The following is a 24,379-nucleotide window of genomic DNA, read 5'->3' on the forward strand; positions in this document are numbered from 1 at the left end:
TGTGTGGTCAAATAAAATTTGACACTGAGCGGTGTAAGGAGATATAAGGACAGGAGACCGCAAGCTTGGTCAAACATGTCGGCTTTCAGAAGTGGCTTCATGGAGAGATGGAGGGCGTTCCGGAGGGTATTCCAGAACTTCGGGCCGGACAGTCATTAAAAGGTCATTTACTAACGGCAGGTTGTCAGCATTTATTTGTTATTCTGCTGTAAGCATTGTCGAGTAAGGCACACCATCTCTTCAAGAGGTTATTTTTTTTTTGTTGTTTCATGGGATGTGGGTGTCGCTGGCTGGGCCAGCATTTATTACCCATCCCTGATTGTCCTTGAACTGAGTGGCTTGCTCGGCCATTTCAGAGGGCAGTTAAGAGTCAACCACATTGCTGTGGGTCTGGAGTCCCATGTAGGCCAGGCCAGGCCGGCAGATTTCCTTCCCTGAAGGACTTGAGTGAACCAGTTTGGGTTTTTACAACAATCAATGATAGTTCCATGGCCAGCATCACTCAGCATTGCTTCTATTTCCAGATTTTTATTGATTCATTGAATTTACATTCCACCGTGTCCCCGGGGCATTAGCCTGGGCCTCTGGATTACCGAAATAAAAGCAAAATACTCCACATGCTGGAAATCTGAAACACAAACAAGAAATGCTGGAAATTCTCAGCAGGTCTGGCAGCAGCTGTGGAGAGAGAAGCAGTTCTGATGAAGGGTCACTGACCCGAAACCTTAACTCTGCTTCTCTCTCCACAGATGCTGCCAGACCTGCCGAGTATTTCCAGCGTTTGTGCCTCTGGATTACTAGTTCAGTGATATTACCGCTAGGCCACCATCTCCCCATCTCCTTTCTTGCTTGATCACTATCGGACTGGCTAGCTTCTATTTTTATCTGTCCCAATCCAGGACCTCAGCACATCATAAGTCCACCCTGACTTGGAACTATATCGCCGTTCCTTCACTGTTGCTGGGTCAAAATCCTGGAACTCCCTTCCTAACAGCACTGTGGGTGTACCTACCCCACATGGACTGCAGCGGTTCAAGAAGGCAGCTCACCACCACCTTCTCATGGGCAACTAGGGATGGACAACAAATGCTGGCCTGGCCAGTGAGGCCTATCTACCCAGAATGATTTTGTTTTCGAAATCCCGGTTCAGCCTCCAGGGCCACGTCGTCAGAGATGACAAACTGATAAACTGCGGCCCCAGACTCCCCGTTCAGGAAACACAGCAGTACCGAGGCAATGGCTCAGGCAAGGTTGTCTACCCAGCCTTCCCTTCCTAACCTCCTATATGGTTCCTTAGCTGACTTTTAGGATTTCACCTCGCCCTGTATTTCCGCTCGGTTTGTGATGCTGTCACCCTGTGAAACTCTTCCACAATTCCAAACGGGGAAATGTGCCTCAATCCCCAAACTGTGGCCCATTATTACCCAGGGGAACTCGCCTCCATCCAACATCTGCACACCTGTGAAGCCTCGATCATGTCCCCCTCTCATTCTCCGATTCCTCAGAGAGACGACCTTCCTCCTAACACAGCCTCTTAAGTTCAGGCCCCCGACCATGTCGGCCTCCTCTGAACTCCCTCCAATAATTCAACATCTATTTTCTGATACAGAGATTATGGGCGGCGCAGTGGTTAGCACCGCAGCCTCACAGCTCCAGGGACCCGGGTTCAATTCTGGGTACTGCCTGTGCGGAGTTTGCAAGTTCTCCCTGTGACCGCGTGGGTTTTCGCCAGGCGCTCCGGTTTCCTCCCACCGCCAAAGACTTGCAGTTGATAGGTAAATTGCCCCTAGTGTAGGTAGGTGGTAGGGAGTATGGGATTACTATAGGGTTAGTATAAATGGGTGGTTCTTGGTCGGCACAGACTCAGTGGGCCGAAGGGCCTGTTTCAGTGCTGTATCTCTAAAATAAAACAAAAATTGAACACTCCAGGTGTGGCCACACCAAGGCCGGGCATCAATTTAATGTTATTACCATAGAAAAATAGAACCACTGAAAAATTACAGCACAGAAGGAGGCCATTCAGCCCGTCGTGTCTGTGCCGGTTATTCTCTCTGACGTCTCTCGTCACTCCCTCCTCCGATTTCTCTCGTCTTCCCTCCTCAGAGTTTTAAGTCACAGTCATGCCCCAACGTGATACTTGCTGCTGAAACCACCAGTTTGAACTGATTGACGCGCTCAGACCCCTGAGATTTATCCTGCTACCTTGCAATAAGCAGGCTGCCACCACATCCAGATTCTCACCTCTCCTGTCCAGTCTCTCTGACTTTACACTGGACCCATGTTGAATCTCATCTGCCACCTCTCTGCCCTTTGACCTGAATTGGTAAATGACAGAAGATGCCCTACCTCCTCCGCTTTACTGCCCAACCACCTTGCCTCAACCGACACTACCCAAAAACAGGTTACCGTGCCTTTCCTCTCACAGCCACCTGCGGGATCAAGCTGTGCACAAAATGGTTGCCAGGTTTGCCGACGGTCATTTTAAAGGAGCAGCCTTACCTTTATTGACTGCACTGCTGGGGCTCGTCCCCAGCACCAGCAGGTCTGCTTCTGCTGTGGTCTGAACCGTGCTGAGAGGCTCCCCCTGAATAAAGAGAAGCAAAAGAACTCAGATGCTCCGGCAGACATGCAAAAGTGCCCCGGTTTGATGAACTCCTCCCAGCATCTCCCCCCCAGAATTGGACAGAAGAGGCCCAATGGGAATGAGGAGCCGGCAGTTCATTAAAAGACCATCCCCTCTCTGCTGTCTCTCCTTCTCACCGGCCTTTCAACTGGACATCACCCAGAACTGCAACCAAAAAGAAATAGCTTGGGCTCTGCTTGTTCAATGCCCCTCCCTCTGCATCCCGCACTTTCCTGCTTTCAGCTGGAAAAGCGTTAGCATGAGGTGAGATAGAGGCACAAGTGGAAGTGACCGAAGGTGTTAATCTGACCCGCGACAGCATCGAGGAGGAGGGATTACAAAATATTTACAGCTCAGGAACAGACCGTTCGGCCCATCCAGTCCATGCTGGTGTTTATGCTGCACACGGGCCTCTTCATCTCACCCTATGAACATATCCTTCTGTTCGTTCCCCTCCCCCCCCACCATGTGTTTATCCAGCTTCCCTTAAATGCAGCCACACTATTCACCTCAACCCCCTGAGGTGAAAAATCGCGGTCAGTTTCACAGCTGACCGGTGCTGACATCGTGAACAGCAGTTTCTGAACTTCAGACAGATTCGGGGTTTTCTGGCGGGCTTTAAAAAAAGTCGGAACCCGCCGGAAAACCCTGAATTTGTCCAAAGTTCAGAAACCGCTGTTCCCGAAGTCGGCACACTGTCGGCTGTGAAACTGGCTGCGATGTTTTAAAAAGCCAGTCTGAAAGAAGACGACAGTGGAAAATTTCTCATCTGCGAAATACATCCGAGGGCCAGATGGAAAGCTTTGGCAGGCTGGTTCCTGGCCCATGGGCCGTATGTTGTACAACCCTGGTACAGAGGAACAGCGGGACCTTGGAGTGCATGTCCACAGATCCCTGAAGGTAGCTGGACAGGTAGATAAGGTGGTCAAGAAGTCATATGTGATCCTTGCCTTTATGAGCCGAGGCACTGAATCGAGAATCAGGGAGGTTATGTTGGAGCTGTATAAAAAGACTAGTTCAACCATAGCTAGTGTACTGCATACAGTTCTGATCACATACATTACAGGAAAGATGTGATCACACTCGGAAGGGAACCGAGGAAATTTACGAGGGCTGGAGAATTTTAGCTATGAGGAAAAATTGGATAGGCTGGGGTTGTTTTCTTTGTAAAACGGGAGGCTGAGGGAGATTTGAGGTGTATAAAATTATGGAGGGCCGAGACAGACTGGATAGGAAAGACTATTTCCCTTAGCAGAGACATCAGTAACCAGGAGGGTATAGATTTAAAATAATTGGTGTAAAGATTAGAGAGGAGTTGAGTATTTTTTTTCACACAGAGGGTGGTGAGAGTCTGGAACTCACTGTCTGAAAGGGTGTTAGAGGCAGAAATCCTCATTGCATTTTAAAAAAACACTTGGATATGCACTTGAAGTACTGTACCCTACAGGGCTATGGACCAAAAGCTGGAAGGTGGGATGAGGCCGGATAACTCTTTACCGGCCAGTCTGAACATGATGGGCCAAATGGCCTCTGTTTGTGTCATAAATGTTTCTAAGTAAAACCTTCACGAATAAACTTGTAACCACTGCTAGTTCAACCCTCTTGATGTGACATTCGTCACCTATCGAAGATGTTCACCTGCTGTCTGACTCACTCCAGAACAGTACGCAAAAGACACATGTAGGAGCAGTCTTGAATGTGATCTCTAACAGGCTGTTCAACCTGAGGATTCATCACAACCGAGGTTCTATTCTGTCCACGCCTGTTGCCCAGACCCCTCCAGCGTCGGTGAAAGCGAACAGCAGGAGATCCTGCCTCAGCTCCCACTCCCACACGCCCAGAGACATTGAACTCAACTGCAGCAGCAGGCTGTTGAAGTCAGCTAACTCAGCAAAGATCTGGGATCAAATCTGGACCTTTCCGAACTGCATGGTTCAGCTTCTCAGTGCATGAGCTGTTGGGGTGCTGAACAAGTCAACTACATTGTCAAGCATTGCATTTGACCCAATACCACCCCGAGAGACAGGATAAAGCAGAAGACTTTTCACAGCCATTTCACTGTAAGAATCTGCAGAATCGGCAAATGGAATTGGAACTAAATGCCCTGTACAGCAATGAAATAGTCCAAGGTAGTAAGGTTTCGTGCGTGGGTGCATTTTAAAACTCTGCAGAGTGCGGTTTAAAAGTGGTAATATACAGTTTACAAGCGTTTTTATGAAGTGGGAGTTTTATTTTGAGTTAAAAAAGAAAGTAATCGAATGGAACCCCAGGTTTGCAAGTTTATTGCCAAATGAATCCTGCAAAAAGTCAACAGAAAAGATGCACAGCCACCAGGCAGCATGTCCATTGTTGCTGAAAGCCGACCTCGCACCCCTAACCCTGTATAACGCATGCCCCCGCACGCCAATGGCAAGGAACCGATGCGCTAGACAGGCTGCGGGGTTTGGGAGAGACGTTTCCCACCACCTCTTACACCTCCGCCCCCAACCCTGGATAACGTATGCTCCCCTCAGTCCATGGGGAGGGAGCTGATGCGCTACACATATTGCGGGGCTCAATCGACCAGTCACATCTCACCGCCCCAACCCTGTATAACGCATGACCCCGCACCGCAACGAGAAGGAACTGATGTAATACACAGGTTGCGGGGTGACAGCTGTCAATCAGCCACCATTTCAAAGCTCGCCGCCCCCAACCGTGAATATCGCATAACCTCCGCACAGCAAGCGGAGGGAGCTGATGCGTTCACACAGGTTGCGGGGTGCTGGCTGTCAATCACCCTCCCATTCCTTGCCTGACAAAGCGCCCATGGCCGCCGTTGACTCGGATCCGACGAAGCGCAAGGAGGCGGCGGGCGGGGAAAAGGAGAAGGCCTCGGTTTTAGATGTAAGCCGGCGGGGTTTGGGGATGTTTTGCCGGGGGAGTTGGGGGGAGGCCGGGGCGGCGGTTTTAATCCTAAAGAGGAATACCCTCCCCTCAGCGGCTCTCTCACCTCAGCATCCAGGGAAGCCATGGCTCCCGGCCCCTGACGTCATGGCGCAGAGGCGGGGCTTGGTCCCGGGAGGGGGCGGGGCCTATCTTAAAGGGGCCGGAACTCTTTAAAGGGGCAGCGTCACCCTGAAACGTCATTTGCACCCTCCCGCACGTTTGCAGGCTGGAGTTTTGTTTGTTTTTTTAACTTCCCAGCAAATAAAAAAACTCACTCCCCTCCATCGAATTTAAAAGCCAATGGAGACGTTTTTTTCCAATGTCAATGACAACACTTTATTTTTCTTTTGGTGCTTTCCCTGGATGTCAGTTTTCCTTTTCTGTAACAGTTGGGGTTTCTTCCCTCCGAACCTGCCCAAACTAAAAAAAACACCAATTCTTCTTCTTTGGCCTCCTTGTCTCGAGAGACAATGGGTAAGCGCCTGGAGGTGGTCAGTGGTTTGTGAAGCAGCGCCTGGAGTGGCTATAAAGGCCAATTCTAGAGTGACAGGCTCTTCCACAGGTGCTGCAGGTAAAATTGGTTGTCGGGGCTGTTACACAGTTGGCTCTCTCCTTGCGCCTCTGTCTTTTTTCCTGCCAACTGCGAAGTCTCTTCGACTCACCACACTTTAGCCCCGCCTTTATGGCTGTCCGCCAGCTCTGGCGATCACTGGCAACTGACTCCCACGACTTGTGATCAATGTCACGGACCTCATGTCGCGTTTGCAGACGTCTTTAAAGCGGAGACATGGACGGCCGGTGGGTCTGATACCAGTGACGAGCTCGTTGTACAATGTGTCCTTGGGGATCCTGCCATCTTCCATGCGGCTCACATGGCCAAGCCATCTCAAGCGCCGCTGACTCAGTAGGGTGTATATGCTGGGGATGTTGGCCGCCTCGAGGAATTCTGTGTTGGAATTGGTCCTGCCACCTCATGCCAAGGATTCTCCGGAGACAGCAAAGATGGAATGACATATGTTGTCCAGGCCTCGCTGCCATTGAGCAAGGTACTGAGGACACAGGCCTGATACACTCGGACTTTTGTGTTCCGTGTCAGTGCGCCATTTTCCCACACTCTCTTGGCCAGTCTGGACATAGCAGTGGAAGCCTTTCCCATGCGCTTGTTGATTTCTGCATCTAGAAACAGGTTACTGGTGATAGTTGAGCCTAGGTAGGTGAACTCTTGAACCACTTCCAGAGCGTGGTCGCCAATATTGATGGATGGAGCATTTCTGACGTCCTGTCCCATGATGTTCGTTTTCTTGAGACTGATGGTTAGGCCAAATTCATTGCAGGCAGCCGCAAACCTGTCGATGAGACTCTGCAGACACTCTTCAGTGTGAGATGTTAATGCAGCATCGTCAGCAAAGAGGAGTTCCCTGATGAGGACTTTCCGTACTTTGGTCTTCGCTCTTAGACGGGCAAGGTTGAACAACCTGCCATCTGATCTTGCGTGGAGGAAAATTCCTTCTTCTGAAGACTTGAACGCATGTGAGAGCAGCAGTGAGAAGAAGAACCCAAAAAGTGTGGGTGCGAGAACACAGCCCTGTTTCACACTACTCAGGATAGGAAAGGGGTCTGATGAGGAGCCACCATGTTGAATTGTGCCTTTCATATTGTTCTGGAATGAGGTGATGATACTTAGTAGCTTTGGTGGATATCCGATCTTTTCTAGTAGTCTGAAGAGACCACGTCTGCTGACGAGGTCAAAGGCTTTGGTGAGATCAATGAAAACAACGTAGAGGGGCATCTGTTGTTCACGGCATTTCTCCTGGAGCTGGCGAAGGGAGAACAGCATGTCAACGGTCGATCTCTCTGCACGAAAGCCACACTGTTCCTCAATTAGAATCATAGAAAGTTTAGTCATGCAAAAAATTAAATGGAAGCGCGGGAGGGCAGGGGGCAGGGTTGACTCCTTTCATGTTGGTGATGAAGGGAGCCGGATTGTGGAGTCCTCTGCGAGGTCCACAGGGCTGCATAGGGACGGGAGAGAGAGTAAGAAGCCGGTAGAGTAGCTGTAAAGAGCAAGAGGGATACAGAGGTGATCACTGCTGCCTGTTTGTCTGACAGTGTAGCACTCCCTCAGTACTGACCCTCTGACAGTGCGGCACTCCCTCAGTACTGACACTCCGACAGTACAGTACTCCCTCAGTACTGACACTCCGACAGTGCAGCACTCCCTCAGTACTGACTCTCCAACAGTGCAGCACTCCCTCAGTACTGACCCTCTGACAGTGTGGCACTCCCTCAGTACTGACCCTGCCACAGTGCAGCACTCCCTAAGTATTGACCCTCTGACAGTGCAACACTCCCTCAGTACGACCCTGCCACAGTGTAGCACTCCCTCAGTACTGACCCTCTGACAATGGAGCACTCCCTCAGTACTGACTCTATGACAGTGCAGCACTCCCTCAGTACTGACTCTCTGACAGTGCAGCACTCCCTCAGTACTGACCCTCTGACAGTGTAGCACTCCCTCAGTACTGACCCTCTGACAGTGCACACTCCCTCGGTGCTGACCTTCCGACAGTGCAGTGCTCCCTCAGTACTGACCTTGCCACAGTGCAGCACCCCCTCAGTACTGACCCTCTGACAAAGAACAAAGAACAAAGAAAATTACAGCACAGGAACAGGCCCTTCGGCCCTCCAAGCCTACGCCGATCCAAATCCTCTATCTAAACCTGTCGCCTATTTTCTAAGGGTCTGCATCTCTTTACTTCCTGCCCATTCATGTATCTGTCTAGATACATCTTAAAAGACGCTATCGTGCCCGCGTCTACCACCTCCGCTGGCAATGCGTTCCATGCACCCACCACCCTCTGCGTAAAGAACTTTCCACGCATATCCCCCCCTAAACTTTTCCCCTTTCACTTTGAACTCGTGTCCCCTTGTAATTGAATCCCCCACTCTGGGGGAAAAAGCTTCTTGCTATCCACCCTGTCTACACCTCTCATGATTTTGTACACCTCAATCAGGTCGCCCCTCAACCTCCGTCTTTCTAATGAAAATAATCCTAATCTACTCAACCTCTCTTCATAGCTAGCGCCCTCCATACCAGGCAACATCCTGGTGAACCTCCTCTGCGCCCTCTCCAAAGCATCCACATCCTTTTGGTAATGTGGCGACCAGAACTGCACGCAGTATTCCAAATGTGGCCGAACCAAAGTCCTATACAACTGTAACATGACCTGCCAACTCTTGTACTCAATACCCCGTCCGATGAAGGAAAGCATGCCGTATGCCTTCTTGACCACTCTATTGACCTGCGTTGCCACCTTCAGGGAACAATGGACCTGAACACCCAAATCTCTCTGTACATCAATTTTCCCCAGGACTTTTCCATTTACTGTATAGTTCACTCTTGAATTGGATCTTCCAAAATGCATCACCTCGCATTTGCCCTGATTGAACTCCATCTGCCATTTCTCTGCCCAACTCTCCAGTCTATCTATATTCTGCTGTATTCTCTGACAGTCCCCTTCACTATCTGCTACTCCAGCAATCTTAGTGTCATCTGCAAACTTGCTAATCAGACCACCTATACTTTCCTCCAAATCATTAATGTATATCACAAACAACAGTGGTCCCAGCACGGATCCCTGTGGAACACCACTGGTCACACGTCTCCATTTTGAGAAACTCCCTTCCACTGCTACTCTCTGTCTCCTGTTGCCCAGCCAGTTCTTTATCCATCTAGCTAGTACAGCCTGGATCCCATGCGACTTCACTTTCTCCATCAGCCTACCATGGGGAACCTTATCAAACGCCTTACTGAAGTCCATGTATATGACATCTACAGCCCTTCCCTCATCAATCAACTTTGTCACTTCCTCAAAGAATTCTATTAAGTTGGTAAGACATGACCTTCCCTGCACAAAACCATGTTGCCTATCACTGATAAGCCCATTTTCTTCCAGATGGGAATAGATCCTATCCCTCAGTATCTTCTCCAGCAGCTTCCCTACCACTGACGTCAGGCTCACCGGTCTATAATTACCTGGATTTTCCCTGCTACCCTTCTTCAGCAAGGGGACAACATTAGCAATTCTCCAGTCCTCCGGGACCTCACCCGTGTTTAAGGATGTTGCAAAGATATCTGTTAAGGCCCCAACTATTTCCTCTCTCGCTTCCCACAGTAACCTGGGATAGATCCCATCCGGACCTGGGGACTTGTCCACCTTAATGCCTTTTAGAATACCCAACACTTCCTCCCTCCTTATGCCGACTTGACCTAGAGTAATCAAACATCTGTCCCTAACCTCAACATCCGTCATGTCCCTCTCCTCGGTGAATACCGATGCAAAGTACTCGTTGAGAATCTCACCCATTTTCTCTGACTCCACGCATAACTTTCCTCCTTTGTCCTTGAGTGGGCCAATCCTTTCTCTAGTTACCCTCTTGCTCCTTATATATGAATAAAAGGCTTTGAGATTTTCCTTAACCCTGTTTGCTAAAGATATTTCATGACCCCTTTTAGCCCTCTTAATTCCTCGTTTCAGATTGCGCCGACAATCCCGATATTCTTTCAAAGCTTCGTCTTTCTTCAGCCGCCTAGACCTTATGTGTGCTTCCTTTTTCCTCTTAGCTAGTCTCACAATTTCACCTGTCATCCATGGTTCCCTAATCTTGCCATTTCTACCCCTCATTTTCACAGGAACATGTCTCTCCTGCACGCTAATCAACCTCTCTTTAAAAGCCTCCCACATATCAAAAGTGGATTTACCTTCAAACAGCTGCTCCCAATCTACATTCCCCAGCTCCTGCCGAATTTTGGTACAGTTGGCCTTCCCCCAATTTAGCACTCTTCCTTTCGGACCACTCTCGTCTTTGTCCATGAGTATTCTAAAACTTACGGAATTGTGATCACTATTCCCAAAGTAATCCCCTACTGAAACGTCAACCACCTGGCCCGGCTCATTTCCCAACACCAGGTCCAGTATGGCCCCTTCCCGAGTTGGACTATTTACATACTGCTCTCGAAAACCCTCCTGGATGCTCCTTACAAATTCTGCTCCATCTAGACCTCTAACATTAAGTGAATCCCAGTCAATGTTGGGAAAATTAAAATCTCCTATCACCACCACCCTGTTGCTCCTGCAGCTTTCCATAATCTGTTTACATATTTGTACCTCTATCTCACGCTCGCTGTTGGGAGGCCTGTAGTACAGCCCCAACATTGTTACCGCACCCTTCCTATTTCTGAGTTCTGCCCATATTGCCTCACAGCTCGAGTCCTCCATAGTGCCTTCCTTCAGCACAGCTGTGCTATCCTCTTTGACCAGTAATGCAACTCCTCCACCCCTTTTACCTCCCTCTCTATCCCGCCTGAAGCATCGGTATCCTGGGATATTTAGTTGCCAATCATGCCCTTCCCTTAACCAAGTCTCAGTAATAGCAATAACATCATACTCCCAGGTACTAATCCAAGCCCTGAGTTCATCTGCCTTACCTACTACACTTCTTGCATTAAAACAAATACACCTCAGACCACCAGTCCCTTTGCTTTCATCATCTGCTCCCTGCCTACTCTTTCCCTTAGTCACGCTGACTTCATTATCTAGTTCCTTACAGGCTTTAGTTACTACATCCTTACTCTCCACTGACCTCATTTGGTTCCCATCCCCCTGCCACATTAGTTTAAACCCTCCCCAACAGCGTTAGCAAAAGCACCCCCAAGGACATTGGTTCCAGTCCGGCCCAGGTGTAGACCGTCCAATTTGTAATAGCCCCACCTCCCCCAGAACCGGTCCCAATGTCCCAAAAATCTGAACCCCTCCCTCCTGCACCATCTCTCAAGCCACGCATTCATCCTGACTATTCTTTCATTTCTACTCTGACTATCACGTGGCACTGGTAGCAATCCTGAGATTACTACCTCTGAGGTCCTACTTTTTAACTTGGCTCCTAACTCCCTAAATTCTGCTTGTAGAACCTCATCCCGTTTTTTACCTATATCATTGGTGCCTATGTGCACAATGACAACTGGCTGTTCACCCTCCCCCTTCAGAATGTTCTGCAGCCGATCTGAGACATCCCTGACCCGTGCACCTGGGAGGCAACATACCATTCGGGAGTCTCGTTTTCGACCACAGAACCGCCTATCTACTCCCCTTACAATCGAATCCCCTATGACTATAGCCCTTCCATTCTTTTTCCCGCCCTTCTGAACAGCAGAGCCAGCCACGGTGCCATGAACCTGGCTACTGGTGCCTTCCCCTGGTGAGCCATCTCCCTCAACAGTATCCAAAATGGTATACTTGTTGTGGAGGGAGATGACCGCAGGGGACTCCTGCGCTGCCTTCCTGCTCTTTCTCTGCCTTTTGGTCACCCATTCCCTTTCTCCCTCAGCAATCCTAATCTGCGGTGTGACCAATTCACTAAACGTGCTATCCACGACCTCCTCAGCATCGCGGATGCTCCAAAGTGAGTCCATCCGCAGCTCCAGAGCCGTCATGCGGTCTAACAAGAGCTGCAGTTGGACACACTTCCTGCACGTGAAGGAGTCAGGGACATCAGCCATGTCCCTGAGCTCCCACATTGAGCAAGAGGAGCATGTCATGGGTCTGAGATCTCCTGCCATTTTTAATCTTAAGCTTAAACTTAAAATGCAGCACTTCCTCAGTACTGACCCTGCCACAGTGCAGCACTCCCTCGGTACTGACCCTCTGACAATGCAGCACTCCCTCAGTACTGACCCTCTGACAATGCAGCACTCCCTCAGTACTGACCTTGCCACAGTGCAGCACTCCCTCAGTACTGACCCTCTGACAGTGCAGCAGACACCTCCCCCTCACCTGCGCCCTCTCTTTCGCTCTCCCTCGCTCGCTTGCTCTCTCACATTCGCCTCATTTGCACGACCTCTCACATCCTTGTTCGCTCTCATTCCCAGTCCCCTCCGTTTCACCATTTACTCTCCTACAAATATGTGCTTTTCAGAAGAGATCCTCTGCTACGGGTGCAGAACACAGGATCCTTTCCTTTCGCAGTGGGGCCGTTGAATGCTCATCCTTCATCACTGGTGACACCTCAGCGATAGGGTTGCCTCCAGTTCTGGGCACTGCAGTTTAGGAATGACGTCGAGGCCTTGGAGGGGGTGCAGGGGAGATTTACTAAGTTGAGGGACTTTGTAAGGATGTGGCGAGACTGGAGAAGCTGGGGATGTCCTCATTCGAGCAGAGAAAGTTCAGAGGAGATTTAATAGAGGTGTTCAAAATCATGAGGGGTTGTGATGGCGTAAATAAGGAGAAACTGCATCGACTGGCAAAAGGACCAGTATTCCAGAGGTCACCGATATCGGATAATTCACAAAAGAATCCAGAGAGAAGATAAAATGATATATTTTACACAGTGAGTTATGATCTGAAATGCACTGCCTGAAAAGGTGATGGAAGAAGATATCAAATGTCAGCCCACTATTTAAAAAGGGAGGGAGAGAGAAAACAGGGAATTACAGACCTGTTAGCCGTACATCAGTCATTGGGAAAATGCTAGAATCTGTTCGAAAGGATGTGATAAATGGACACTTGGATAATAGTGATCTGATTGGACACAGTCAATATGGATTTATGATTGGGAAATCATGTTCGACGAACCTGTTGAAGTTTTTTGAGGATGTTACGAATAGAATTGATAAAGGGGTGGCCGTGGTTTACTTTGATTTGCAAAAGGCCTTTTGATAAAGTCCCCTCCAGGAGGTTGGTTTGCAAAATTAAAACAGATGAAAGGTAGCAGGAATAGACCAGGTAATTACAGGCCGGTGAGTCTAACGTCAGCAGTTGGGAAACTGTTGGAAAAAATTCTGAGGGACAGGATTAATCTCCACTTGGAGAGGCAGGGATAGTCAGCATGGCTTTGTCAGGGGGAGGTCGTGTCTAATGAACTTGATTGAATTTTTCGAGGAGGTGACTAGATGTGTAGATGAGGGTAAAGCAGTAGATGTAGTCTGCACGGACTTCAGTAAGGCTTTTGATAAGATCGCACACGGGTGATTGGTAAAGAAGGTAAGAGCCCATGGGATCCAGGGCACATTGGATCCAAAATTGGCCCAGTGGCAGGAGGCAGAGGGTGATGGTGAAGGGCTGTTTTTGCGATTGGCAGCCTGTGACCAGTGGTGCACCGCAGGGATCGGTGCTGGGACCCTTGCTGTTTGTAGTGTACATTAATGATTTAGACGTGAATATAGGAGGTATGATCAGTAAGTTCGCAAATGGCACGAAAATTGGTGGTGTCGTAAATAGTGAGGAGGAAATCCTTAGATTACAGGACGATATAGATGGGCTGGTAAGATGGGCGGAGCAGTGGCAAATGGTATTTAATCCTGAGAAGTGTGAGGTGATGCATTTTGAGAGAACTAACAAGGCAAGGGAATATACAATGGATGGTAGGATCCTAGGAAGTACAGAGGGTCAGAGGGACCTTGGTGTACTTGTCCATAGATCACTGAATGCAGTAGCACTGGTAGATACGGTGGTTAAGAAGGCATATGGGATACTTGCCTTTATCAGCCAAGGCATAGAATGTAAGAGCAGGGAGGTTATGATGGAGCTGTATAAAACACTAGTTAGGCCACAGCTGGAGTACTGTGTACAGTTCTGGGCACCACACGGATGTGATTGCACTGGAGAGGGTGCGGAGGAGATTCACCAGGATGTTGCCTGGGCTGGAGCATTTCAGCTATGAAGAGAGACTGAAAAGGCTAGGGTTGTTTTCCTTAGAGCAGAGAAGGCTGAGGGGGGACATGATTGAGGTATACAAGATTATGAGGGGCATTGATAGGTTAGATAGGAAGAAACTTTTTCCCTTAGTGGAGGTATCAATAACCAGGGGGCATAGATTTAAGGTAAGGGGCAGAAGGTTTAGAGGGGATTTGAGGAAAAATCTTTTCACCCAGAGGGTGGTTGGAATCTGGAATGCACCGCCTGAAGTATTAAGATGAGCACTTGAAACGCCATAGCATACAAGGCTACGGGCCAAGTGCTGGAAAATGTGACTGGAATAGTTAGGTGCTTGATGGCCAGCACAGACATGATGGGCCAAAGGGCCTTTTTCTGTGCTGTATAACTCTATGACTGTATGGGCTAGGATGTAATATACTGGCATGGATTAAGGATTGGTTAACAGGCAGAAAACAGAGAGTAGGAATAAATGGGTCATTCTTGCGTTGACAGGCTGTGGCTAGTGGGGTACCGCAGGGATCAGTACTTGGACCCCAGTTGTTCACAATACATATCAATGAATTGGATGTGGGGATCAAATGTAATATTTCCAAGTTCGCAGATGACATGAAACTAGGTGGAAATGTGTGTTGTGAGGAAGATGCAAAGTGGCTTCAAGGGGATTTGGACAGACTTAGTGAGTGGGCAAGAACGTGGCAGATGGAATATAATGTGGAAAAATGTGAGGTTATCCACTTTGGTAGGAGAAATTGATGTGCAGAGTATTTCTTAAATGGTAAGAGATTAGCAAGTATAGATGTACAAAGGGACCTGGGTGTCCTTGTCAATAAGTCACTGAAAGCTAACATGTAGGTGCAGCAAGCAATTCGGAAGGCTAATGGTATATTCGCATTTATCGCAAGAGGATTTGAGTACAGGAGTAGTGAAGTCTTGCTTCAGTTGTACAGAACCTTGGTTAGACCGTACTTGGAGTACTGTGTGCAATTTTGGACCCCTTACCTAAGGAAGGATATTATTGCCATAAAGGGATTGCAACGAAGGTTCATAGAAAAATAGAAAATAGGAGCAGGATTTGGCCATTCGGCCCTTCGAGCCTGCTCCGCTATTCATTATGATCATGGCTGATCATCCAACTCAGTAACCTGTTCCCGCTTTCTCCCCCTACCCTTTGATCCCTTTATACCCAAGAGCTTTATCTAACTCCTTCTTGAGAACATACAGTGTTTTGGCCTCAACTGCTTTCTGTGGTACGGAATTCCACAGGCTCACTACTTTCTGGGTGAAGAAATTTCTCCTCATCTCAGTCCTGAAAGGTTTACCCGTATCCTTAGACTATGACTGCTGTTTCTGGGATCCCCCACCATCGGGAACATCCTCCCTGCATCTACCCTGTCAAGTCCTGTTAGAATTTTATAGGTTTCTATGAGATCCCCCCTCACTCTTCTGAACTCCAGCGAATATAATCCTAACCAACTCAATCTCTCCTCATACGTCAGTCCCACCATCCCAGGAATCAGTCTGGTAAACCTTTGCTGCACTCCCTCTATAGCAAGAACATCCTTCCTCAGATAAGGAGACCAAAACTGCACACAATATTCCAGGCGTGGCCTCACCAAGGCCTTGTATAATTGCAGCAAGACAAAGCGTTTGATAAGGTTCCCCATGGTAGGCTCATTCAGAAAGTAAGGAGGCATGGGATTCAGGGAAAGCTGACTGTCTGGATACAAAATTGGCTGGCCCATAGAAGTCAGAGGGTGGTAGTTGATGGAAAGTATTCAGCATGGAGCTCGGTGACCAGTGGTGTTCCACAAGGATCTGTTCTGGGACCTCTGCTCTTTGTGATTTTTATAAATGACCTGGATGAGGAAGTGGAAGGCTGGGTTAGCAAGTTTGCCGATGACACGAAGGTTGCTGGAGTTGTGGATAGTGTGGAAGGCTGTTGTAGGTTGCAACGGGACATTGACAGGATGCAGAGCTGGGCTGAGAAGTGGCAGATGGAGTTCAGCCTGGAAAAGTGTGAAGTGATTCATTTTGGAAGGTCGAATTTGAATGCAGAATACAGGCTTAAAGACAGGATTCTTGGTAGTGTGGAGGAACAGAGGGATCTTGGGGTCCATGTCCATAGATCGCTCAAAGTTGCCACCCAAGTTGATAGGGTTGTTAAGAAGGCGTATGGTGTGTTGGCTTTCATTAACAGGGGGATTGAGTTTAAGAGCCGCGAGGTTATGCTGCAGCTCTATAAGGCCCTGGTTCGACCACACTTGGAATATTGTGTTCAGTTCTGGTCGCCTCATTATAGGAAGGATGTGGAAGCTTTAGAGAGGGTGCAGAGGAGATTTACCAGGATGCTGCCTGGACTGGAGGGCATGTCTCACGAAGAAAGATTGAGGGAGCTAGGGCTTTTCTCATTTGAGCGAAGAAGGATGAGAGGTGACTTGATAGAGGGGTACATGATGATGAGAGGCATAGATAGAGTGGATAGCCAGAGACTTTTTCCCAGGGTGGAAAGGGCTATCACCAGGGGGTATAATTTTAAGGTGATTGGAGGAAGGTTTCGGGGAGATGTCAGAGGTAGGTTCTTTACACAGAGAGTGGTGGGTGCATGGAATGCACTGCCAGCGGTGGTAGTAGAAGCAGATACATTAGGGGCATTTAAGCGACTCTTGGATAGGTACATGGATGATAGTAGAATGAAGGGTATGTAGTTAGTTTGATCTTAGAGTAGGTTAAAGGTTCGGCACAACATCGTGGGCCGAAGGACCTGTACTGTGCTGTACTGTTCTATGTTCTATCCCTGCTTCTGTACTCGAATCCTCTCGCTATGAAGGCCAACATACCATTTGCCTTTTTTACCGCCTGTTGCACCTGCATGCTGACCTTCAGCGACTGGTGTATGAGAACACCCAGGTCTCGCTGCATATTTCCCACTCTCAGTTTATAGCTGTTCAGATAATAATCTGCCTTCCTGTTTTTGCTACCAAAGTGGATAACCTCACATTTATCCACATTATACTGCATCTGCCATGCATTAGCCCACTCACTCAACTTGTCCAAATCACCCTGAAGCCTCTCTGCATCCTCTTCACAACTCACCCTCCCACCCAGTTTTGTGTCATCTGCAAATTTGGAGATATTATATTTAGTTCCCTCATCTAAATCATTAATATATATTGTGAATAGCTGGGGTCCTAGCACCGATCCCTGCGGTACCCCACTAGTAACTGCCTGCCATTCGGAAAAAGACCCATTTATCCCGACTCTTTGTTTCCTGTTTGCCAACCAAATTTCTATCCATCGCAATACACTACATCCAATCCCATGAGCTTTAATTTTACATGCTAATCTCTTAAGCGGGACTTTGTCGAACGTCTTTTGAAAGTCCAAATAAACCACATCCACTGGCTCCCCCTCATCAACTCTACTCGGTACATCCTCAAAGAATTCTAGTAGATTTGTCAAGCATGATTTCCCTTTCGTAAATCCATGTTGACTCTGTCTGATTCTACCACTGTTCTCTAAGTGCTCCGCTATAAAATCTTTGATAATGGACTGTAGAATTTTCCCCACTACCGACGTCAGGCTGACTGGTCTATAATTCCCTGCTTTCTCTCTACCTCCCTTTTTAAATAGTGGGGTTACATTAGCTACCCTCCAATCTGTAGGAACTGTTCCAGAGTCTATAGAATCTTGGAAGATGACCACCAATGCATCCACTATTTCTAGGGCCACTTCCTTAAGTACTCTGGGATGCATACCATCAGGCCCTGGGGATTTATCGGCCTTCAATCCCATCAATTTCCCCAACACCATTTCTCTACTAATACTGATTTCTTTCAGTTCCTCTCTCTCACTAAACCCTGTGTTCCCCAACATTTCTGCTATGATATTTGTGTCCTCCTTTGTGAAGACAGAACCAAAGTATGCATTTAGTTGGTCAGCCATTTCTTTATTCCCCATAATAAATTCCCCTGTTTCTGACTGTAAGGGACCTACATTTGTCTTCACCAATCTTTTTCTCTTCACATACCTATCGAAACTTTTACAGTCAGTTTTTATGTTCCCCACAAGCTTGCTCTCGTATTCTATTTTCCCCTTCTTAATCAATCCCTTGGTCCTCCTTTGCTGAATTCTAAACTGCTCCCAATCCTCAGGTCTGTTGTTTTTCCTGGCAAATTAATATGCATCTTCCTTGGATCTAATGCTACCTCTAATTTCCCTTGTAAGCCATGGTTGGCTACCTTTCCCGTTTTACTTTTGCTCCAGACAGGGATAAACAATTGTTGCAGTTCATCCATGTGCTCTTTAAATGTTTGCCATTGTCTATCCACCGTCATCCCTTTAAGTAACGTTTCCCAATCTGTCATGGCCAACTCGCGCCTCATACCTTCGTAGTTTCCTTTACTAAGATTCAGGACCCTTGTCTCAGAATTAACTACATCACTCACCATCTTAATGAAGAATTCTATCATGTTGTGATCGCTCGTCCCCAAGGGGTCTCGCACCACTAGATTGTCAATTATTCCTCTCTCATTACACAATACCCAGACTAGGATGGCCTGTGCTCCAGTTGGTTCCTCAACATATTGGGCGAGAAAACCATCCCGTATACACTCCAAGAATTCCTCCTCTACGGTATTGTGATAATTTGATTTGCCCAATCTATTTGCAGATGAAAGTCACCCATAATTACAGATGTTCCTTTATCGAATGCATCTCTAATTTCCTATTTAATGCCATTCCCAACATCACCACTACAGCTTGGGGGTCTATATACAGCCCCCAGTAACGTTTTTTGCCCCTTAGTCATAGAGTCGTACAGCATAGAAACAGGCCCTTCGGCCCACCGCATCCATGCCGACCATTATGCCTATCTACACTAATCCCACCTGCCTGCATTAATTCCATATCCCTCTATGCCTTGCTCATTCAAGTACCTGTCCAGATGCCTCTTAAATGTTGCTACTGTTCCTGCCTCCACCACCTTCTCAGGCAGCTCATTCCAGATACCCACTATTCTTTGTGTGAAAAATTTACCCCTTTGATCCCCTTTAAACCTCCTCCCTCTCACCTCAAATCTATGCCCTCTAGTTTTAGTCACCCCTACCATGGGAAACAGACTCTGGCTATCTACCCTATCTATGCCTCTCATAATTTTATATACCTCGATCATGTCCCCTCTCAGCCTCCTTCGCTCCAAGGAAAACAGACCCAGCCTATCCAATCTCTCTTTATAACTCAAGCCCTCCAAACCAGGCAACATCCTTGTGAATCTTTTCTGCACCCTCTCGAGCTTAATCACGTCTTTCCTGTAGTGCGGCGACCAGAACTGCACACAGTACTCCAAATGCGGCCTAACCAACGTTATGTAGAACTGTAACATGACATCCCAACTCTTGTACTCAATGCCTCGGCCGATGAAGGCAAGCATGCCAAGCGCCTTCTTCACCACCCTGTCTACCTGTGTTGCCACTTTCAGGGAACTATGTACTTGCACCCCGAGGTCTCTCTGTTCAACAACACTCCCCAGGGCCCTGCCATTCACTGTATATGTCCTGCCCTGGTTTAACTTCCCGAAATGCATCACTTCGCACTTGTCTACGTTAAATTCCATTTGCCACTCCCTTGCCCACTTTCCCAGTTGATCTATATCCTGTTGTAACCTTAGACAACCTTCTTCACTGTCCACTATACCACCAATTTTGGTGTCATCTGCAAACTTACTAATCATGCCCCCTACATTTACATCCAAGTCATTAATATATATGACAAACAACAGAGGGCCCAGCACCGATCCCTGTGGCACACCACTGGTCACTGGCCTCCAATCTGAAAAACAACCCTCCACTACCACCCTCTGCCTCCTATCACCAAGCCAATTTTGTATCCAATTTGCTAGCTCACCCTGGATCTCATGTGTTTGAACCTTCTGGACCAGCCTACCATGCGGGACCTTGTCAAAGGTCTTGCTAAAGTCCATGTCGACAACGTCCATTGCCCTGCCCTCGTCAATCCTCTTGGTCACCTCCTCAAAAAACTCAATCAAATTGGTGAGACATGATTTCCCACGCACAAAGCCATGCTGACTATCCCTAATCAGACCGTGCCTTTCCAAATGCATATAAATCCTGTCTCTCAGAATCCCTTCCAATAACTTTCCCACCACTGATGTAAGGCTCACCAGCCTGTAGTTCCCTGGCTCATCCCTGCTGCCCTTCTTAAATAAAGGCACAACATTAGCTATCCTCCAGTCTTCTGGCACTTCACCCGTGGCTAACGATGATACAAAAATCTCTGCCAGGGCCGCAGCAATCGCCTCCCTTGCTTCCCATAGCATCCTAGGATACACCTGGTCAGGCCCTGGGGATTTATCCACCTTAATGCGCTTCAAAATCTCCAACGCCTCCTCCTTTGTAATGTTGATATGCTCCAGGATATCACTGTTCCCTCTCTTGAACTCACTAGCTTCCATGAACTTCTCCACAGTAAATACGGACGAGAAGTATTCATTTAAGACCTCGCCCATTTCCCACGGCTCCACACATAGATTGCCACACTGATCCTTAAGAGGACCTACTCTCTCCCTAGCTACCCTTTTACTCTTGATATACTTATAGAATCTTTTAGGATTCTTCTTTATCTTATCTGCCAGGGAAATCTCATGGCCCCTTTTCGCCCTCCTAATTTCCTTCTTAAGTGTACTCCTACATCCCTTATATTCCTTAAGGGACTCTCTTGATCCCAACTGCCTATACCTGACATATGCCTCCTTCTTTGTCCTGACCAGACCCACAATATCCCTCGTCAACCAAGGTTCCCTAAACTTGCCAGCCTTGCCCTTCAATCTAACAGGAACATGTCAGCCCTGAACTCTTCGTATCTCACTTTTAAAAGCCTCCCACTTGCCAGACGTCCCTTTACCTGTAAACAGCCTCTCCCATTCAACTTTTGAGAGTTCCTGTCTGATGCCATCAAAATTAGACTTCCCCCAATTTAGGACTTCAACCTGAGGACCAGTCCTATCCTTTTCCATAACTATCTTGAAGCTAATAGAGTTATGGTCACTGGTCCCAAAGTGCTCCCCCACTGACACATCAACCACCTGCCCAGCCTCATTTCCTAAGAGCAGGTCGCGTGTAGCCCCTTCTCTAGTAGGGCCATCCACATACTGCTTCAGAAAACTATCCTGGACACACTTAACAAATTCTTCCCCATCTGATCCCTTAGCACTAAGGCAGTCCCAGTCAATATTAGGGAAATTAAAATCACCTGCTATTACAACCCTATAATTCCGACACCTATCTGTGATTTCCCTACATATATGCTCCTCCACTTCCCTCTGACTGGTGGGGGGCCTATAGTATAATCCCATCAAAGTGATCACCCCTTTCTTATTTCTAAGTTCCACCCATATGGCCTCGCTGGACATTCCCCCTGGGATATCCTCTCTAAGTACTGCCGTGATGTCCTCCCTAATCAATAGTGCAATTCCCCCTCCTCTCTTACCTCCACCTCTGTCATGCCGGAAGCATTGGCACCCCGGAACATTGAGCTGCCAGTCCTGCCCATCCCTCAACCACGTTTCCGTAAAACTATAATATCACAATCCCATGTACTGATCCATGCTCTGAGTTCATCTGCCTTACCTGTAAGGCTTCTTGCATTAAAGTAAATGCAGTTTAGCCTACCAGACCTTCCACGCTCCCTGTCCTGCCCCTGCCCGGCCTGCCGACTGGACTTGCTTGCTTTAACATCTACATTTGCCTCAACTATGTCATTGGAGAGACTACAACTTTGGGTCCCACCCCCCCTGCAAGACTAGTTTAAACCCTCCCAAGTAGTACTAGCAAACCTCCCCGCAAGGATATTAGTCCCCTTCCAGTTCAGATGCAACTCGTCCTTCTTGTACAGGTCACTTCTGCACCAGAAGAGATCTCAATGATCCAAGTAGCTGAAGCCCTCCCGCCTACACCAGCTCTTCAGCCACGCATTCATTTGCCTAATCCTCCTATTCCTACCCTCACTAGCACGTGGCAGAGGGAGTAATCCTGAGATTACAACCATTGAGGTCCTGCTTTTTAACCTTCTGCCTAACTCCCTATATTGACTTCGTGTTTCTCAGCTCTACCCAGACATATTCCACATCGTCAGAGCTAATATCCTTCCTCACTATTGCGTTAATTTCCTCTTTAACCAGCAATGCAACCCCACTGCCTTTTGTTATTTGTCTGTCCTTCCTAAATACTGAATACCCTTTGAGGTTAATTTTCCATCCCTGGACACCTTGCAGCCATGTCTCCGTAATCCCGACTATATCATACCCATTTACATCTATTTGCATGATTAATTCATCCAATTTATTACGAATACTCCGCGTGTTAAGGCACAAAGCCTTAAGGCTTGTCTTTTAAACATTACTTGTCCCCTTCCCACAATTTTTCACTGTGGCCCTGTTTGATTCTGGCCCTTGATTTCTCTGCCAGACTTGTTCCTGGGATGGCGGGACTGTCCTATAAAGAGAGATTGGGGAAACTGGGCCTGTATTCTCTAGAGTTTCGAAGAATGAGAGGTGATCTCTTTGAAACCGACAAAATACTTAAAGGGATAGACAGGGTAGATGCAGCTAAGATGTTTCCCCTGGTTGGGGAGTCTAGAACCAGGGGACACAATTTCAAAATAAGAGGGAAGCCACTTAGGACTGAGATGAGGAGAAATTTCTTTACTCAGAGGGTTGTGAATCTTTGGAATTCTCTACCCCAGAGGGCTGTGGAAGCTCAGTTATTGAGTATGTTAAAAGCAGAGATTGACAGATTTCTAAATACCAATGACATAAAGGGATATGGAGATAGTGTAGGAAAAGGCATTGAAGTGGATGATCAGCCATGATCATATTGAGTCGTGGAGCAGGCTCAATGGGCTGAATGGCCTACTCCTGTTCCTATGTTCCTAGATTCAACAGTAACTTTTCAAAGAGAATTGGATAAATACTTGAAAGGGCAAAAGCAATTGTCGGACAACGGGAAAGGAGCAGGGGAGCAGGATTAATTGGATAGCTCGATCGAAGAGCTAGCACAGGCATGATGGACAGAATGGCCTCCCTGTGTTCTGTAGGATTCTAGCTGTCTTCTTTATTCATTTCCCCCTTGGCCCCCTTGGGCATATTCAGGATGAAAGGTCACTGATTTCTGGTGAAGTTGTGCAGACACAGAATTGGACTCCTCCCCACTACCACGTCAATGTCTTAACTGGTATTTCCAGCACAGAAAGAGACCAGCCAATCGGTACCGGAGCTTGTTCTCCGCATGAGTGTCCTCCCATCCTGCCATCTCACCCTATCAGCACATCAAAGAGTCATTTACGGCCCTTCGTGTCCATGCTGACTCTCTGCGGAATGATCCAGTCAGTCCCACTCCCCCGTTCCATCCTCGTAGCCCTGCTAGTCTATTTCCTTCAAGTATCCATCCAATTTCCTCTTGAAGTCATTGATCATCTCCACTTCCACCACCCTTGTGGGCAGCGAGTTCCAGGTCATTACCACCCGCTGTGTAAAAGAGTTCTTCCTCATATTCCCCCTGCATCTCTTGCCCAAAACCTTCAATCTGTACAAACAAACATACGAATTAGGAGCAGGAGTAGGCCACTCGAGCCTGCTCCACCATTCAATAAGATCCCAGACGAGCCCTTCTCTGTATGGGCGGCGCAGTGATTAGCACCGCAGCCTCACAGCTCCAGCGACCCGGGTTCAATTCCGGGTACTGCCTGTGTGGAGTTTGCAAGTTCTCCCTGTGTTTGCGTGGGTTTCCTCCGGGTACTCCGGTTTCCTCCCACATGCCAAAGACTTGCAGGTTGATAGGTAAATTGGCCATTAGCAATTGTCCCTAGTGTAGGTAGGTGGTAGGGAAATATAGGGACAGGTGGGGATGTGGTAGGAATATGGGATTAGTGTAGCATTAGTATAAATGGGTGGTTGATGGTCGGCACAGACTCAGTGGGCTGAAGGGCCTGTTTCAGTGCTGTATCTCTAAACTAAGGGTTAAGGAAAATCCCAAAGCCTTTTATTCATATAAAAGGAGCAAGAGGGTAACTAGAGAAAGGATTGGCCCACTCAAGGACAAAG

At 47.8% G+C, this 24,379-nt stretch overlaps 2 protein-coding genes across 7 annotated transcripts in view; one reads left to right on the top strand and one right to left on the bottom strand.

Moving 5' to 3' along the window:
- ehmt2 (euchromatic histone-lysine N-methyltransferase 2) overlaps positions 1-5,665 on the bottom strand; it is a 171,193-nt gene extending 165,528 nt beyond the window's left edge. For all 4 annotated transcript variants that reach the window (XM_068009357.1, XM_068009359.1, XM_068009358.1 and 1 more), the window contains exons 1-2: positions 5,616-5,665; positions 2,500-2,584 (exon numbers count right to left, since the gene is read on the bottom strand). In XM_068009357.1, the coding sequence (XP_067865458.1) occupies positions 2,500-2,584; positions 5,616-5,636 (106 nt within the window). In that variant the 5' untranslated portion in view covers positions 5,637-5,665. The remainder of the gene's footprint in view (positions 1-2,499; positions 2,585-5,615) is intronic.
- The window catches only part of LOC137346072 (zinc finger and BTB domain-containing protein 12-like), a 72,099-nt gene continuing 53,108 nt past the window's right edge, over positions 5,389-24,379 (top strand). For 2 of the 3 annotated variants that reach the window (XM_068009364.1, XM_068009363.1), the window contains exon 1: positions 5,389-5,509. The gene's annotated coding sequence lies outside the window, so the exon portion shown is untranslated. The remainder of the gene's footprint in view (positions 5,510-24,379) is intronic. The other variant, XM_068009361.1, reaches the window with a different exon arrangement.

This window comes from Heterodontus francisci, chromosome 29 (assembly GCF_036365525.1).
Source record: "Heterodontus francisci isolate sHetFra1 chromosome 29, sHetFra1.hap1, whole genome shotgun sequence".
Taxonomy (NCBI): domain Eukaryota; kingdom Metazoa; phylum Chordata; class Chondrichthyes; order Heterodontiformes; family Heterodontidae; genus Heterodontus; species Heterodontus francisci.